Source organism: Corvus cornix, chromosome 1A (assembly GCF_000738735.6).
Source record: "Corvus cornix cornix isolate S_Up_H32 chromosome 1A, ASM73873v5, whole genome shotgun sequence".
NCBI lineage: Eukaryota > Metazoa > Chordata > Aves > Passeriformes > Corvidae > Corvus > Corvus cornix.
In genome coordinates, this window is record NC_047057.1 from 48,965,472 (window position 1) to 48,985,024 (window position 19,553).

A 19,553-nucleotide genomic window follows, 5' to 3' on the forward strand; every position below is an offset into this window, starting at 1 on the left:
TAGTGGAATATACATTTTATTTCTTAAAAAGGAAGGGTACTAACAGAATTTAATACAGTCAAAATTTTACATTTTAAACAAAAGCTTTTCTTTTTCTTAAAAACCAGTTACGAGCAGAGAGGTGAGAGGATTTAAACTACTCACAAAATCCAAGCCGAAGACTTTGAGAATTCAAATCTGTGGTTTATACATTTAAAAAAGTGTAATAAATGGAAATATAAAATAATACCAACTCTGTAATAGTGAAATGCCCTTTCCTCATTAGATTGCTGTTTAAGCACCTTTATTTTCACCCATCAGCTGCCAGGAGTGTTTAGGTTTATGTACAAAATAAGCAGTTTGGGACAGAAGATTCATATATAAATTAAAACCATTTATGGCAACACAGTTTTACCCAGCTGCTATACAAGCTTTATTATCTCTTTCATTTCTAAAGAATTTTTCAGTCAGGATGATCTCAAATGCACTTGATGGACTGCTTCAAAAAGCAGCTACATATACAGGAATTATATAGACAACCTCAAGGAGTAGACATCCAAGAGATTAAACAACACGCAGTAAAACTAAGATCAGATTTATATCTTCTATAAATACTATGCAATTTATCATCCATCCCACTGAATGAATGGGACAGATCAATGTCACATCTGAAGACAAAAAAATACTTTTATCCAAGAGGCAACAGAATTTCAGGCCAAATATAGCAGATAGGAGTTCCCTCAAACGATTCAGTTAAAAACTGTATGTGTCTGAAAAAGCTTTACAAGAAGAGTTTTCAGAATAACTTGCACATATGCTTAGCTGTTTCATAGCTATTTTACAGCCTAGAGACACTGAAAGAGGAGGAAAAAAAATAGAAGAAAATAAAAAGAGATGCCATTGTCTCTGCCCACTACGAAAGATGTGGCTTTGTCATTTATGGAACACTATGGACACAGCTGTCACCAGAAAAGAAACTGCTCCAGTACAGCATTAAAGACAAAGTTACATTATGGCTGGAGAAAGTGTCATCACAGGCTAATCTCTTTACATGAAGGCTGATGGATTAATCTCACCTCCTCAAAACCCAAGCGTTCAGATTTCCTAGCAGACTGCTCATGATTCTCACTCCACTATTTTCTACTTTTTTAACACGAGATAGAAAAGGTAATGAAAGCTGATGAAAGTTCCAGCTGTGTAGCATCCAGTGAACATGTGCTCAGCAAAACCACAAGTCATTAATCACTTTCTCTCTCTCTCCACACCACAACAGGAAACCTGTGTCGTCTATGTACATAATGGAACTAATAAAGATGTAGACTATCTAGGCCACAAATGAGCTTCAGTAACAGTCACTCATTGTTTCACTGCAACTTGCTGCAGTCTGGCTGGAAGGGTGGAGACAGATCTGTTTGACCCAAAAGAGAGAATAGTTTAAAAAAACACACCCAACAAAAACCAACCAGCTTTAGTTTTCCTCAGTCACTAAAGTTTAAAAATAATTTAATATTGCTACTTTCCAAACGCTACTCACAAACAAATCAACTGTCCAGCTAACAGGATGGGAAGAGTAAAATTATGAATGTAATCAGTGACTACTGTTAAAGAAAGACTGGAAGAGAATCAATTCCCTCAAAATCTTAAGTTTCTCTGCTTAAGTAGCTCATTATTATTTTAAAACATTTTTTGTTGATAGAAAGCATCACAACTAGACTAGAATTCCACAACATCAATCTTTGTTTTGATTTCTGTAGTTCTCTAGGAAAGAAATAATCCCAAATCAAGCTACATGAAGCATTAACAATATTCAGGTATTACAATGGAAGCACTTATTTATTACTTCATAGAACAGATTAGTTTTAAAAGTGTATTTACATGTTCTAAGTTATACAAAATACAGTATTCCAATAATCATGTTAATCACCGTATTTCAGACAACTTCACATAAAAGTGCGGAGGATGCATCCATCCCTGATCCTGGCCAGTAGCGAGCAGTCACCCCAGCATGACAGGTGAGAGCTGCTACTGTGCCCCCTCAGGAAAACAAATCCCACCATCCCTTCTCACTGAAACGTAGCTGCAGATCTAGGAAAACATTCAGGCAGGTACACGAGCAAGGTTTGTTGAGACCCACAGACCAAAATCACATGCCTTAATTTACTAGACGTATGTGAAGTACATTTTTAATTTTTTACAGATGTTGTACAGCAAAGGGCTTTTGCTCATGCCTTAGTTAGGAAAATGAAGTAACAAGGGTTTTTGCTATATAACAGGCACCCAAATTACACTTAATATCAACAGCCCTAGAACTACAACAGGATAGTGTGTTAAGGACACAATTCTGCAGCTGACTGCCTGAGCAGAGCTTCACATTCGAGAACAGATCCTGTGAAGTCCACGTGGTTCTCTACAGATATAGGGCTCCTCCCATGCAGAAATGATAGCAGAATTGAGGCCTTAAAAGATTGGGGCCTCAGGTAGTAGTTTCCTCATGACACAGCACTGACCAGTTCACATCAGCAGGTCAAGTCCCAGTGCAACAGCACACTTAGTTGAAGCAACAGCTATTTCTTTCATGCCTTTCTGCAGTAACTCTCCTCCCTATCCGTATATTCCTTTCACTTCCTTCTGGACTGTGGTAGTAGGACCAAGAGAAGGAGATTCCCAAACAAGTTAGGAGATTGACCTAAACAAGTACTTATCTTCTGTATGATGCTAAACTGAGGGGATCCAAATTGGCCTAAAATTGTAAACAGTGAGGTGTCACTCACTCAGGTCAGACTCTTGCTTTACTCTCCTTTTCCTGCCTTCATTCTCTGCTCTCCTTGCCAAGTATCTATGTCTATCTAGCTATGTATCTTCCTCAAAGAATTCCTTTTTCTCTGTAGGTGTCTGAACTTCAAGAAGTTTGCATTCCAAAAGTGACTCATGAGGGGTAGCATACTATCAAACTAACAAATTACATCCATATGACAATTTGCATTATCATGAGTTAAATCACTGTAATTTCTCAATTAGCATTATGTTAGCATCTCCACAGATATTTAGTTAAGCCTATTCTTTCTGCCTTTCTCCCAGTCTCACCATGTGACAGTGGCATATATACAGATCAGAGTAATTATCTGAACATCTAGAAAGCCAGTCAGTCTTGTAGTGCTGCAAAGGCAAAACACTAGCACTAACAAATGATTTTGCTCTTTAAGGATTTAGGTGTATGTTGCCAAAAATATGAGATTTATGCATTAAGACAAACTTGCATTACTCATCTTGTGCTTAGCAGCTAAAACTAGAAGGGTGAATAAAAGCCGATCTGGATTTTACAAAAGTCTGAGATACGTTCTCTCTCACTAAAAACAAAAGCACCTGATCACAAGGAACAAAGCCCTTTTATGCTTAGGTGGCTTACAATACTGAAGCAGCAATATTCTTCTCTGTGCAGGTCCATTATTTCTGCTATCTACAAAAAAAAATTTTTTTCCACAAAAGTGGTTTTATTACAGTATTCCTAAAGCTGCTGGCCTTCCACTGCACCTCCCGACTTGAAATTAATTTGGTACAATTAGTAGCAGGCCTGCAGATAATGCTGAAAGTGATTTCTAGTTAGAACACCTTGGGCTTTCAAACAGCACAGCAAGGAAATGGAAAATTGTCAGAAAAGACATAAAATGTTACTAGAAGAACTGCAAAAAGCTGCTTAGCAAAAAACCAAACAACCCAAAACCATTTCTTCTCCAACACAAGTTTATAGTACACTACTTTTTTACTCTGTCCATGCAGGACCAGAAAAAAAATAAAAGCATCTGAATTTTAAAAACTATCAGTTTATCAACACTACACCTGCAATCTGAGATGTATCCACCTGATCCCAGCACACAGAATGCTTCAATAAAGCGAAGACACCCGTGACTCGAGCACTTGCTAAAACTTTACAATAACCACATAAGAGTAAAGACTTTTTCCTGTGGGAGTTAATGAGAGCTTTGTTACTAGCTTCAGTGGGAGCAGATCTTGGCAACAGGTGAAAGATTAAGCTTCTGGGGAATTTTTAGCCACAAACCCACTACATGTAGATTAGGTCATCGTGTACGAAAGCGATACTGTATTAAATATTGTGCATCATTTATTCATAGCTGGTGTCTGTAGAGTAAAACAACACTCATTGTCCACGAATCTCATCCACAGTTTATGTTTTCAAAGTTAGAACTATGAAATGGCCATGTGGTGTCAATCCACTTCCTAATGAAAGTACAGCTCTGTCAAAAACTGCTCTCTTTCCTGGCAATCCCTGCAGTGATGCTGAAAGGTGCACATGCCCTTTATTCTCTCCCCTTGGAGATGGTCCCTTTGTGGCTGGAATGGGGTAGGTTAGCATCAGGCACACTTATGGCCTCTACAGAGTATGTTCCAAGGCTAGAGAACTTCAAACCCTAACAGTGTAAATTCAGCATCTTTTAATACTCAAATTGAGCTAAAAGAGTATTGGTCTTATGATCACTAAGAAAACATACCCAAGTTATCACTTACAGATAGGATTGTCCTCCTAGTCAAAGAACCAAGATGATATAGCTAATTATTTCAAGAGGAGCAGAGAGCTCTGGAGCAATAAACTTAACTTCCTGAGACTGCAAAAACTGAGAAAGGAATTCAGCATTGCACAGGTTTTTTTGTCTGGCAATATCTGCACTCCTTTAAATAGTTACTACCTTCTCATCTATCTTTAAAGATACTGCTTCTTAACAACAACAACAACAAATTCTCCAACTACAGAAGTTGAGCCGCACTCACCCCAAAGTGCGACTTTCCAGTTTTGCAACCCGTAGACACATGAATCACAGATTGTGCAAATCTGCATTGTCCTACAGGGAAGCACAAATGTTTGCTAACAGTCTTCTCTGAAAGAAAGATCTAATGAACATTCACTGTTAGTTTCCATTGTGTAAGCTTTTAAGATAACAGAAATAAAACAACAGAATTGCACATGCTAATGTCACTGACTGAATATTTTGCTGTTAAAATGTCATGATCAAACTAAATCCTGTACCCAATATATAAGTATTTAAAAGATATTCCTAAGCACAGTAGGATCCAAATGAAGCAACTCCTTGCCCAGTGACTTAGCCTTTGGCTTCGTGATCTGAACAGGAAGCATGACGTTTAAGAACAGCCAGGGCTAACTGAAAATTTAGAAATTATAAATGAAGAAAGTTGCTACATTTACATGCTGTCAGGGTTGTTTGTTTTGTTGCTGGTTTTTAATCCATGGTTTGGGCCTTTATTACCAAAATAAAGCAAAAACCAGTACACACTGAAAATATCAGTCCAAATCAGCAATACTTGATACAGGTAGAGATATATGCTGACATTTCAGCAACATGGAACTAAGATATTCATCTATTTGATAAAAATATCCTAAGATTATCTCAGAGCTTTATAATCCCAAATTATAATAATACACTCATAGGTATACTTTGGTAACCAGCAAAAAGTTAAAAACACTTTCTTGACTTCAGTACATTGTCCATTATAAATGATAGGTGAAAAACTACATTTAATATATAAGCTCTTTACAAAGGTTATGCTGTCAAACACTGGCTATGAATCCTGGCTTTTGAATTTTTTTTTATTAAGTTTACAATATTATCTGCTGCTTCTCACATTTTTCTCTTTGCCTTTCTGTTTTGAAATTAGGGGTGGAACCTCTTGGGTAAACACAAAGTCAAAATAATTGTTCAATATGATAGCACTGAGCTATGCTGGTAACTAGTCATGCCTCATAATTTTGGCACTTGTGCTTCAGAAAGCTTTCAAGATTATTTTTCTTGAGGTGTACACTATTCATCAAACTCCAGGCATGAACACACTCCTGTCTTACAAGCTCCAATTTGGCTACAAGCATGGCCCTGTACTCCTTTCCTAGAAAGTAAGTACTATTTTTCTTCCCACAAAGATCTATCTCTCAAGCTTCCTTAATATTAAGAGCAGATTCTTGTTATGCTGATGAAACTCTTACAGCAGAACTTCCACCTACTTCCTCCATCTTCTAAACACAATAAACGTCTCTGCAATCTGTCCAAGCTTTCATTTAGCCTCCCACATCAGCACACAGGTTCTTACACTTAAACTGCCCATTGTAACTGTGGGATATCATTGGCTGTTTCACCTTCAGCACTGCAGTTCTCCTGCAGTCAAGAGACAGAAAATTGTAATATGGCAGCTAATAGCCATTGTTTTCCTGGAGCTAATGCTCATTTGGTAGTTTCAGATTGCCAAAAGACTTGGGGATCAGCAGCTCAGATTAGCACCTTTTCCGTGATTGCTAAATCGTTAGCAGAAGAATAGATCCTTTTTCAGCAAGATACCATAAAGAAAGTGAGCCTCATAAACAAAATAAAGGAAAAGGCAGGTTACAGCAGTGTAGCAGGAAAGCGACCAAAGTGGTTTACTATTACATGGGTCATTTGATAGAGGTTTATTACTCTCTCTATGGCACACTGTGGTGCTTTCTGGATTATTTCAGTACATCTGCTGTAATCTTCTGCACTGAAGTCTCACACATTACAGGCTGCTGTCTTCCTGGTGTCTTTAGTTCTGCACTCATAGTACTCCACAATATGCTACACTGTACCAGAAGTGAGCTGCAGTATTAAATAAAATTCATTATACTGCAGGGAAAAGAGTCTTAAAATATAGCAGTTCTTTATATATACAGACACTTTCATTTAAAACTCCCTCTTTTCTTCCACTCGAGTGCCAAAACGAAGAGTCACTATTCACACAGGCTGTCAACAGACTTTGAGACAAGAACTTTTGAGTGTCTTGGCAAAACCCCAGTAGGTAAGCTTATTGTAGTTCATAGTTACAGTGAGAAAGACAGATAAGAAAGCCATATACAGAACTAAGGAGACTTTGCACTTTTCATCATGCCCAGCCCTGGGTAGTCAGATGGGGTACTTGCAGGCAAGGAGGCAGGCAGGGTCATCATCAGTTGTTTGTGTTGGGACACCTCATAGATGTCACTGCTCATTCTGAAGACTGGCGATTCATGTGTGCTTTTTAGTTTCTTTGTTTTTAAAAGTCTTTAAAGTTGCATCACTCGGAATCAGATAAGTCACTTTAAACAAAGCAAAGTGTTAAGTGTGACAATTTATTTATAACATACTTCCCACCATCACCACCACAAACCACCCTGTGAAAGAAAAAACCCCTGCTGAAAGGGTGACAATTTTTAGTATGTTTGAAAGAAATTAGACCAACATTGCATCAAGAGCCACTCTAGTCAAATTAAGAGCATAACAGAGGGGGGACGGTTCAAAGCATACATTAAGTGTTGTGGATTAGCCTGCTTCTCCACTTCGTTAAGAAGTCAACACAAAATTGCTCTAAACTCGTAATTTCCACGTTGTGTTTAAAAGACAGGCTAGTCTTTAGCATAGAAAATAAACCCTAATGCTTTTTTAATATATTTTCAGATTTGAATAGAGGAACTGCAACTACCCTCAATATCATCATCCCACATTTGCTCCTTAATATAAATATTATCCCAGGAAGTATAGCCTAAGAGTTCTGACACAGCCACTATCTGAAGACAGCTTCTCTTGTTAAGAGGACTTCTAGACATATACTTCTGGTAAAGCTTCTAGTTCTTGCAGTTGTAGGTCATGTAGAAGGTCTCAACATCACACACAGCTTTTTTTTTCTTTTAACACCACATACTGTTGAAGCAGTGCTTGGTGCTGAGAACGGATTACTTCCAAGAGGGCAAGTCATGTGTGCTAATTTCCTATCAGGAAACATGCTGGAGATAGAACCAGCAAGCATGGAGAGACCAGATATGCTGCTACACAGGAGACAGTGAGGTAAACTGTTCGTGTTTATAGTGGGTGTAGCTTATCCCATAGTGTGTTCATGAGGCAAAGGACCAAAACTCTTTCTCAATCTCTTGCACAACAGGTAAGGTGCAGTAAAATAACATTGGCTTGTTTACTTCTTTAAAAAAGCCCCTTCTTTCAAAGCATAAGGTGCTGGCCATGTTTTAACAGCTGGGACTCAAGGTTCAGCCTAATGAGCCAGACCTCTTTTTCTAAATCTCCCTTACTTCTCAGTTAAGTGCAACATGCTGCTTTCCCAGCAGTTTAAGAGGGAAGACCCTCTAAGGAAAAAAAGGAGGGGTGGTGGTAGAAATACAGTTTAGAACCCACATCAAATTACTCTGTCCACATTTGTAAAGTGAGTAATCCACTCCTGTTCTCCCTTCTTGGTTTCTGCAAGTTATCCAGGATTAGAACCTATCAAGACATTTAGGCAGTATTGTAATCAAAACGGCACTGACTCCATTCTGCATAACACTCATGGATTAACCTCACAAAATTCTGTTTTTACATGAGATTGAATATTTTCCTGTCTTCCTGTCCTAAAGGTTCCTCTATTCCTCTTCAACAGGAACAGAGTTCTATACAACAGGTACTTTCTAGTGCCTCTGAATGGGAGAGGAAACAATTTCATGATGCTGCCCAGCAACATCTACTTATATCCTAAAATTATGTTTTACACTTTTACTGGGAGGGGTAGGTGGAATGGAGAGGAGAAAAGAGCAAGAGTTTGAAAATTAAAAAAAAAAAAAAAAAGAAGAAGAAGAAGAGAGCAAGGAGAGTCTCCTAGGCTCTTTCTTCACTTAAAATGAAGGTTAGAACAGATAGCAAAGCCCTGTCCAGTCTGGAGGGATCCACATTTATTCCTCCAGACAGGTGAATCTGTTCAATTGTATGACATCGGAAAATGTTCTATCAGTGTTAAAAACAAGGTTGTAAATATGGACACTAATATTTTGGACAACACAATGATCAGGAAAGGGCCTGAACAAGTTGTGCCCACAGAAACAGGGTTTGTTTGTGTTTTGTTGGTTTTTTTTCTAGTGTAGATGCAAAATGGCAAAGCCTCCATAAACTTTATTTCTGGGAGTCTCTACAGAAGGCAGAGAAGTCTAAGAGGCTAAAACAAAGAGCCCTAACAAGGAAAAGGGGTGTGCTTACAAGGGTCCGTATCTGGTCTCGTATTTAGAAACAATGTTCTTGCATCGTCCCACTTCCTTGCGCAGCTCTGCAACCTCCGTCCTCAGGGCTGTATTTTCTTTCTCAAGAAAGGCTGCCCGAATTGTGATCTGATTCTCCTTTAATCGCCGAGCATCACGGGAACGCTTTGCTGCCACATTGTTCTTCTTTCGCCTTGTCCAGTATTTTTCATCCTGTAGTAAAAAAAAGATGCCAAACTGACAACTGTTTCAGAGACACCTCTTTATTGTATAATGATATTCACACTGACTGCTATATTGAGCAATGTCCTCCATAGGTTTGCAGGGCTCTGACATCAAAATGGAGACAACGCAGTACTGCAAGATTTCATCTTTACATGAGTCTTCTTTTAGGATAAACCAAGTGCATTGCTAGAACTAAGGAGATTAAGAGACTTGGGTATTAAGAAGCTGTCCAACTGAAATGCTTCCTTTACTTAGTTTCAATTCAGGAGTGAACTTTCACATAAAACCACCTGTTCTGTTGTCTGGGTTGCTTAAATCCAGATTAAACACAATACTGGGTAAATACAGACAATGGCCTTCAAAAGTGCAGGTGATGAGGATTTGACTTGATAGTTCTTCTAATTTCTGTGTATAGCATGATCAGTTGCTCCTTGCCAGTAATTAGCTCATGATACCAAAACCTGCAAAACAGCAAGCACAGCAGTTGGCTTGCCAATTCTATTCTTGGCAGTGCTTCTGCCCAATCATGTAGGTAAACTGCATTAGCTCTGTATGTCAAAGTGTTTGGATAAAGAGTCAAACTTTTATCAAGGCCTAGAAGAGTTTGCAGCAATAAATCTGTTACCTTTTGCTCATCTGGGACAAAAACCTTCTTGGCTTTTTTAATCATAGGTTGTGGTTTCAGATCCTCTTCAGTAAACTTGTGTTTGCGAGGATTGAAGAGCTCACCACCAGGCACACTGGACAGCACTAAATCAGCAGGGTCAGGGTTAAAATTCACCTCAACTTCTACGCAGTCAGGATCAATGGGGCTGGGCGTATTTCTCTCATTTTGTGGTGGGGACTCTGGCAATAACAGGAGAAATTACAATATATTCAGCAGGATGAAGAGAATCAACAAAAAAGCCAACTTGTATGTCTACTTATTGCCCTGTTGTGAGAAGTATTTAATAGTATTATTTGGTGTTTCCCTGAGGCGTGATGGGTGCTGTAATGCTGCTGGTACAGAGAACAAGTTCACAGACCAGTCTGTAATATAACTCTAGGAACATATGCCAGAGTAACAGACATGAGTAGAAAGATGCAGGACAGGAGTTAATACTTCCTTGGCAAAAATTACATGCTTTCCACACATAAAAAGCACCTTCAATAGCAGTAAGGGAGAAAGTTGTATCAGCCTGAGTTTTGTACCAGAGAAATCCTTACAGAAATAAGCCTGCCCAAAGACCCCAGTCCCTGGGACTTTTAAAGGTCAGACCAGTAGACTTCCAAACAAATGACTAAATAAAGGAGAATTTGTTTCAAATGCAACAGTATTCTTCTTCTTTGCCACACAAAAACAAATGCCCCAACAGACTGTCTCACATTGGCAGTGTTCATATGAACTTTATCATATTAATCTATTGTTTACAAAACTTCATATACCTGAGTTGCAAATGTCAGTGCAATGTGCAGTAGTGATCAATAAATAAGTTTTTCATATACCACCTACAAAAAGCTACACCCTATAACTTATGGAAGGAGTTCCATGTTATCTTTCTCACAGATTCACAAAAGAGGTCCAGAGCAAAATGCTTTCTGTAAAGCTTGCTCATAAAATAGTACTGTGATGGCTATCATGTTTGAACTCCAAATCTAGGGCAAACTGAACTGCCGAATTCTTTAATAGAGAAGATCTCCATACTACAAATGAAGTTTCCTAGTACCATTTAAGCACAGTTTTGTTTTTTTTTGTTCCTCCATTCCCACTTCAAAGCACCACAGAACATCAAACTGCATCATTAAAACACCTTTTCCAAGTGCCTGTTTTCACAGTTCCCAGGCTACCACAAAAAAGACTGCTTGATTGTTTTTCTATTTAACATTATTATTTGAGGTACATTAAGTTCACATAAGTTCACCCAAGCAGACCAAGGTAGTACAAATGACTTGTGACAAGCTATCAAATCTGTTGTAAAATAACATGAGAGAGTATTTTCTCAACACGTCCAGCTTCTCACTAGATTGGCAATACCAAGAAAGCAAATACTTTATGTTGCTGTTTCAGCTCTTCTAATTTCAAAAGCAAAACAGACGGCACACTGATAGACAAACAGACTGCACATTGATAGACAGTCATTCTTTCACAGGACAGGAAGAAGGGAAGAAAAGGAGAGGCAGCATCTTCATGAATTGACACATGAACTAAGGCTCTACATTGAGCAAGTTTGTACTGTTTAACCTGCCACAGCTAACACTGACAGGTTAGCATGTCTCCTCTTTGATCTAAAGAGGCATCTCTTAATATGAGAACAACAGAAGTCCCTCAGAGCCCCATATTATGCCATCTACCTGTGCTGGAGGCTGCCTCAGATTGCTGGTAAACTGCAGTGGAAGAGGACGATGCAGGAGAACCAGTGGAAGCACCAGCAGATTCCTTTCCTTCCAGCTCAGCCACAGGCAATAGTGGGTTCTGGTTCAAATCCAGGTGAGTAGGGCTGGAAGGAATTCCATTCTCCAGCAGGAACTCATCCAGATCCATGTACTCCAGGTGGAAAGATTCGCCATCGTAAGGAATAGTTTTGTCCCAAATGGGTGGCATGAGGGAAGCCGAGACTGCCATAGTGCTGGCAGCTGCTGCCTCATCTTCTTCAAGCTTTATTTTCTCCTTCTCTTTATCTGAAAGATACAAGTAGGTCACTGTACAAGCTGAAACACAAGAGAGGCTCCAGGTTTAAGAGTCCAACAAAATCCCCATGAAAGGAAATTCCGTAAGCTAATGGCTCTGCCTCAAGACATGATGTGGAAAACCAGACATTGGAAAGCAACCTTCATGTATGGAATGGTCTAACCCCCTGTGATGGCTGGACCACAGACAGCTGAGTAGCCTTGCAGACCAGCATCTTTGCTGTAACAGCTTACCGACGTGTGATGAAGTGCTGCATGGAGCTTACTAACCAGTCACTGCAAACAGCCTGGTTTTCACATACCCATCTCAGAAGACAACAAAAGTGAGTGTCCCTAATCAGGATTCCATGGGAAGCCATTAAGAAAATTCCGAGGAAGCAGAGTACCTTATTCTATGCACAAAGAAGGAGGGTGCAGAACAATAATTTAAATACAAATAGGAGAGGAATATAGGTTTTCAGATTACATTTGAAAATCAGTCAAAAGGTCCATAGGACACCAGAGACCTGGATGCCTATTGTTCAGCATTTTAGAAGCCTTTCTCTCTGACATGACTCAGCATGTCCACAGAAGGCAATAGCTCCAAGTGCTGCTCACTATAGATAGCTCAGAGTACCTACATACAATTTTCACTCTTTGGGGAGATGTCTAATAAGGCAAACTCCCACATCCCACCCCCAAGTCACAAGAAACTGATGAATTTTTCTCCATTTACTGTGCTACAGTGCACATATTACAGAAAAATGGCTGTTTCTATGTTCCCCATAGCTACTGGATCTTAACAATTGTCTGGGACAGAATCCAAGCAGAAAACTCAAGTTATGGAATAATTACATAATTTAAGAGATAAAAATAAGCTGGCAGAAAAAAAAAATTTAAAAATCCAAGTCATTTTCCTGATCCAGTTCTCCATGCAGTTCTATCAGCAGTGAAGGAGGCATTGCAGAAGCAGTGCTAGTACTGCCAGCACTGAGCCAGCGCTGCTGTCAAAAGGAATGGTCTACAGTCCCACCCTAATCACCTGCAAACTGGGCATTACCATGGAAGCCAGCAAATACTCAGTTCAATAGAACAGGGACTCCAAGGACATACACTAGACCAGTTTGGATCTCCAGTATTAACAGAGATTAGCCCAATAAAATGCACCAATCGTTGGCATTAGGGTTTTCTAGACTGGCTGCAATATGCTAAAGGAGCATTTTTCTTTATCGGGGGTGGAAGTGGGGGTGAAACTCTGCTCTAAATCAGAAAAGCCTATTTATATAAAACCTGTTCTGATAAAAGTGGCATTCCTTCCGCTGTTGCCTTAGCTGGTGTGGAACTGAGACTGAAAGAGCTTTTTATGGCTTTAAGAACAGTGCTGCCATACAAAGTAAATTATCTACGTATTCTGAATATTTTATATAAAAGAAGATACTGCTTTTAAACCAAGCAGCTGAGAAAGTATTCACCAGCCACCAGCTTGGGACCAAGAGCAAGTACCTAAAGGACTCATTAAATTCAGACCAGTGGCTCTAGGACCTAAGCTTTGGTAACATCACCTTGCAGCTTTTGGCTTTCTCCTTGCCACTTCACACTGCTGCCTCTGAACCGCCATCTTCCAGTTCCTATTCCTGCCATAAACTCCTTTTTGCAGACAGTTTTGCAACTTTCCTACCCTTAGCTTGGGCAAAGCAAACCTGCAGGTTAACAGTAATGATGCAAATAACCAGAATGTTTCTAAATAGCTCCTACTTGAAGCTAGTAAAGAAACAGCATCTACTCTATATATAAGGAGGATTTCCCTTACTACTGGAGCACACCCCGCTAAATTGGAACCAACATTTCACCTGTGAAAAGAGATTGTGTATTTCCCCAACACTGCATAGTGCCCAGCACAACCAAACCCAGATTTGCACTGGATGTTGTGGATGATCTCCTAGTAAAGATATCACCAAAACAAATGCAAGCAACAGTAATGAATTCTTTGTAAATAACGATTTTTAATTAACATGATAAAAAACTTGTGAAATGTCAAGTCAAAATGTCAACTGAAAAGAAAAAAAAAATCTTTACTCTTGAAAGTCACAGTACACCATTATAAGTTATGCCAGTTTTAATACAAACCAGCAGTGCTTTTGTTTTGCAACATCTAGTACAACACCTCCAAGTGAGGAGAAAAAAACCCAGTAAGTGATTATTAGATGGAATATAAGGCTTAAAAATATTTTTCAGAAGGTAGACGCTGAAAAGACTACACTACTGGCAAATGTGGCTCTTCTCATATCTATTAATGCCTTCTGGATGTGCACGATCATCCTGCTGTCCTGCAGTAACCTGGAAAAACTGTGGTTCCTCCAATTTCCTCTTGTAATTGTCCCTGGCTCACAACAGATTAGATCCTTCCTCCACGTGAGAAAAGCATCTGAAATTTTTTGTCCTTTTCCTACGAGTTGACAACTCAGCAGGCACTCGGCCCCCAGTGCTGTCTTTGTTTAGCTATACTGTCTCTCTCTCTCCTCCCTCACTTTTAACAGTATCTGAAACAAAACAGCAGGAGCTAACACGCATATTGGGAGCCCATCTATTTCAAAGGTGGTGCATAATATGGTAAAACCTTTGTATGATTATTTTTGCATTGATGTTTTCCCATGGGCTTGCTTTCAATTCATTTAATCTTTATTTCTGCCACACAACATCCTGCTTGGGTGTACAATATCTAATGAAACACTAATTAACTTCTTGCATCTTGAGGGGAAGTTTCTGCCTACCTCAGCACAGGGACTTGAAGCATTAATTCTCTTAAGATATTTATAGTGTAAACAGGTATTACCTGACAGTAGAGCTGCAGTATCCTAAGAGGCTCCATTTGCAGTGATTCAAGGTCACCCTGATAAATCTGGACTGTACTTCTGCAGATGATGGCTCATGTCCGATTTAGCCCCCTCATTCTGCTACTGTGACCTATTAACTGGGCTGTACATCTGCTCTTAACAGTGAGGACACCAGTTTATGCTCAGTGATTTAAGCAGACCATTCCAGTTACTGAACTGCTGGAAATACTGCTGTTTTAACCAGAAGCAGCAGCCTGAAAAGAGCTTTATTCCCCATCCTGGTCTTTCCTCAAAACCAAAAAACCAATCACCAAAAACCAACCAAATTATTTTGGGCACCACATTGTCAAGAGCTATCACAGCCACAAACAGAACAAATACTTATTTGACAAACTTCCCCTTGTTCACCAAAAAAATATTGTCAAATTATACTGAAACCACTATATATATATATAGGCTGATTGCTCCATAAATCTTTAGTCCCACTTGTGAGGATGGAACAAGGCACGTTGTAGGGTTCCATATCCCTGATGCTCATTACTGTGATGTTTGCTGAGGCATTCCCCCTGCCACAGCAGCATGCAACTGGTGATTAAGGCATCCTTTGGACAGTATGCAGCAGCTCCTTACTAATAGAAAAGGACTTACACTCCTGCTCCAGAATGTTAATTGCCTTCCCTTAACCCACAGCACTTTTCCGTTTTTTATAAATATAGAATTATTTTTATTTATTTAATCCTTACAACGTACACGACAACAACTCCCAGCAAGGCTGGTGAGCTATACCTGGTACACGGCAGAGCATTCAACGGGATGGCATTCTGCTGGAACTGGCTGACCTCCCTCCTGTGTTGCTCAGGAGGATTAGAAAGCTTGCTTGCTTTGACTGGGTAGTCAAATTACCCACAGCGGTTGGAAAACCCACAGGTAGCTTGCAGAAACTATAAATGGACACTGCAGCTAGCTAATATCATTTCTTACAGAATAAGACAGATGACTGTATTTTTGTCACTAGGCATTCCAGACAAAAGCACAGGGTCTTTTCTCAAGAAGTTTGCTGAAACCGCACCACTGGATTAAGCAAATGAGTAATTTTTTAACATTTTGAGTGTATCACTGTTAAAGGGACAGAATATAATCAAGAATCCTCTAAAGTCAGTCGACACACAAGTCTACTGACAAACCTTTTGTAAATTAGGAGTAACTACTTGCTGACAGTTAAGGCATTCTTTCTTTTGTCTTGCATATGCAAACAAGAAAAGTATCCGAGACAAAATAAACAGAAAGCAACAAGTTCCACAAAGTGTGAAGTGAAACAGTACAAGGTAAACTAAGGAAATCTATGGAGAAATCTTAAGAACAAGAACAACCTGAGCTTTATCACACCATGAATGGAGAGGGATAATCAAGATGAAATGGACTCACTAGCAAGCTTTAGAGGCTCCAGCTGAACACCTTCACGAGCTGGAATGGGGTCATCTACTAATCAATCTAGTATCAAATGTTTCTAATTTTAGGAAAATGCACTACCTCACAATCGTATTAATTTCAGAACTTTATGTCTCCATAGGCCACATCACATGATTCTGGACACAAAAATCACCCCCAAGACAAAGTCACCAAACCCCTATCAGCAAACATGCATGAACTTAAAATTGCTCCTGCTGGCACTAACGTCTTTAAAAAGGACTGGGTGCAGAAATATCTTAAGAAATCCCATGATTTTGTAGATTCAAGATTGCTGCAGCAAGCACCCTGCACCATAGCAACATAACTAAGACCTTTATCACAAGCTTTTTTTTTTTTTTTTTTTTAGCAGAAAGGAGAAAAAGAGTCTCCAGAATCACAAAACAGATTTACAGGGTATATTGTGCAATATAAGACATGCAAGGTAGGTAGGATCTTCACTGGGATCAATCTTGCCAACCTTGCTTATGCTGTGGTTTATCCTGGATGTTGTCTACTGTGCCAAAAAATTATTTTTAATCTCAAAATTTGTAAGTGTAAGGACTTATTTTATTATACACCAGTACGCTGGGCATTACAGCAGTGCAGATAATCCTGAGCTTTCCTCGAAATGAAACTGATACTCAGAAAGGCAAAAATACTGCCAGATGAGGGGAAGGAGGGGAAAAAAAAAAAAAAGGTAAGAAAAAAGCGCGTGCCATCAGCACCGAAGACCATAAGCACCAGCACTGCTATTTACACAGCTGCTGTCTGCATCACCAGTGGTAGAGAGGCAGCTCCAGCCCATGCAGGACTGCATGTGCAGGCAGTCACTCATACCCTTATGGATTATCACCGAACTTAATCTGAGGGGATCTGCTGTTTACTCGTGTCATCGGGCAACTTCCCAGCAATTAAGGTCAAGCAAGACTCAAAACCTTCTCACTGCTGCTCCCAGCTACGCGTCTACAAGCGGAGGAGGCTCCAGACAGCCGAAGGACTAAAACCAGCGTGTCACGTCTCGGCTCCTGCCCACCCCTCGCTCCCGTAGCGTTCGGTTTTGCCCAGCGCAGGCACCTACACGCTCCGGAAAGGACAATCCCTGGGAGGCGGGGAGCGATCCCGTGCTGCCGGCACTTGGCTCGGCCGGCCGGGGAGGCGGAGGGAGGGAGGGACGGGGCGGAGGGAAGGGGCCGGGGCGAACGGCCTCTCCCTCGGGTGCTCCCCCCGCGGCCAGTCCCGCCGTGACCCGGCGGGTCCCGCCCTCCGAGCCACGGGGTGGGAAGGGGGCGGTGGGGGTGGATACCTTGGGGGCACCGCGCGCTCCCGCCGCCCCCGCGCGCGCCCCCACGCTCACCGAGGCGCGCCTCCCGCGGCGGGTTCTCCATCAGCTTCTTCAGCACTAGCGGGAACGCGCCCGCCAGGCCCCGCCGCTCCTGCTGCGCGGCGGCCCCCGCGCTCCCCCCAGCTGCAGTGGGCTCTGGTCCTCCCGCCGCCGCCGCCGCCTCCTGGTGCGCGGCGCGGCCGGGCATACTCCCCGCGGGCGGGCGGGCTATCAGCGGTCACCGGCGGCGCGGGGCTGCGGCGGTGGCGGCTGCCCGGGACCCGGCGGCGGCGGCAGCAGCGGCGGCCAAGCGCGGAGGAAACGGCGCAGGCGCGGCCGGCTGACGCCCGGCGCGTGCTTCAGTATTCATGAGCTCCGGGGCCGCGCCCCGGCCCGGCCTCTCCGCGCCCCGGGATTGGCCCGCGCCTTCCGAGGGGGCGGCCCCGCGCGGACAGGCCCCGCCCTCCCCTCCCCGCGGCCAGCGCGGGCACGCGCCCCACGCCCGCCAAGGCACGTGCGGGGGCGGGGCCTCCGCCGGGCTCATTAGCATCCGAAGCCCCGCCCCCTCCTCCTCCCGCGGGCGCTGCGTCACCGTCAGGAGGGCGGAGGAGGCGGAGGAGGCGGAGGGAGGGAGGGAGCGCGCGCGCGTGGGCGCGCCTGAGGCGGCCGCGACCGGCCGGGGGTCCGGGAGGGCTGTCCCGGCTGCGCGGCGTCTGCCAACTCCCTCCCGCCCTGCCCGGGCGCCAACGCTCCAGCCCGCCCTTGCATATCCTCGTTTAGGATCCCGAAATCACCTTTCCCGCGTGCCCTGGATTTAATCTCCCTCCGTCCCACACGATGCCCGCAGCGGCGTGCCCTGCATAACATGGGCAGGGAGAAGGACTTCACTGCGGTGCTGCTATGGGCGGGCTGCTGGGGGAAGGGAGGAAAGGCCGCCTTTCCAAATTATGATCACAAGAAATCCTTGTGATTCTCCAAGCTGCCCCCTTGCTCTAGCAGCAGGGATGCCGTGCTGGGATTTAAGCTTCTGAACACACGAACGGAGCAAATATTGCCAAGTTCGTTCCCGAGAGCACAGACGGATACTGAGGAGCATCTCCCACAGAACTGATAAATTCGCAGAAGGGGCATATGCTGCAGCCACAGGCTTCTCCTGTCAGCAGTGGCTGCTCTTGACTCTGCAGGATGGGCTGCAGCGAACCTACCATACAGTGCTTCGAGCCGGGAAAGGGAAGGGTTGTGCTCCCCTGGGATAGGCTCGTCTGCATCCAACAGAGCCGCGGGAGCCAGAGCAGAGGCGCCGCCATACGTGCCAGCAGAAAAAAAGACATCTTCCTCTCAGGTAGGCACTTGGGCATCTGCTTGGTTCAGCTTCCCAGCCACAAACCTCAGACATTTAATTTAAGTGGCAAGGCACGATTTTACCTGACCCTTACTAATAAACCCTGATGGTCTTTGTGGAAAAAAAAAAAAAAAAAAAAAAAAGATCTGAATTCTTCCCCACATGCCCCAGGAAAAGGAATGAAGTCACACGGGGTAGATGTTTTCCTCCATTCTTACTGCAGTGAGGACCAGGGGACATCTCCATCCAACCTAGGCAAATGTGGAGCTGCCCTACCCAGCAGCTACTTCTCTTGCATAGGCTGGGAGGCCCAATCTGCTCCCTCCTTCACAGGGAACCAGTGGGACTCCCGATGCTACTCCTGCACACATGCTGCCCAGCACGAAGCTTGGAAAAGAACACCCTGTTATTACAGGCTGGAATGGTGCAGGTTAATGCATCATTTATCAAGGTTGATAAATCCAGCTGCAAGAAGCAGGCAGAACAGATCATGCTCCACTGCCCAGCATGCTCCAGGGGTGCTACGTGCCCTCCGCGGACCCCCTCTGCCTTGCCAAGCTCAGCTGGCAGGAAGAAAAGGCACATGCGTGAAAGGGAGATGCCACTTCACAGAGGGTAATGAGACACAGATGTCAGACCACACACGACAGAGGCAGCACACACAGCTTGGCAAGGGGCAGCAAGCCAGCAGTGGTGCTTTTGTCTAGGAAACAGCTACTGATAGGCAGT

General features: G+C 42.6%; 1 protein-coding gene and 1 long non-coding RNA gene across 4 annotated transcripts in view; one reads left to right on the top strand and one right to left on the bottom strand.

Moving 5' to 3' along the window:
• TEF (TEF transcription factor, PAR bZIP family member) overlaps positions 1-19,553 on the bottom strand; it is a 22,521-nt gene continuing 2,968 nt past the window's right edge. The window contains exons 1-5 of one of the 3 annotated variants that reach the window (XM_039570363.1): positions 17,516-17,725; positions 11,564-11,890; positions 9,858-10,078; positions 9,009-9,220; positions 1-7,090 (exon numbers count right to left, since the gene is read on the bottom strand). In XM_039570363.1, coding sequence (XP_039426297.1) covers positions 7,069-7,090; positions 9,009-9,220; positions 9,858-10,078; positions 11,564-11,890; positions 17,516-17,690 — 957 coding nt within the window. In that variant the 5' untranslated portion in view covers positions 17,691-17,725 and the 3' untranslated portion in view covers positions 1-7,068. Of the gene's footprint in view, positions 9,221-9,857; positions 10,079-11,563; positions 11,891-17,515; positions 17,726-19,553 lie in introns of those variants that run through there. The other 2 variants (XM_010410632.4, XM_039570364.1) reach the window with 2 other exon arrangements.
• LOC120411858 overlaps positions 18,130-19,553 on the top strand; it is a 21,596-nt gene continuing 20,172 nt past the window's right edge. Inside the window, exon 1 of the long non-coding RNA XR_005604413.1 lies at positions 18,130-18,824. This is a non-coding gene — a long non-coding RNA (uncharacterized LOC120411858). The remainder of the gene's footprint in view (positions 18,825-19,553) is intronic.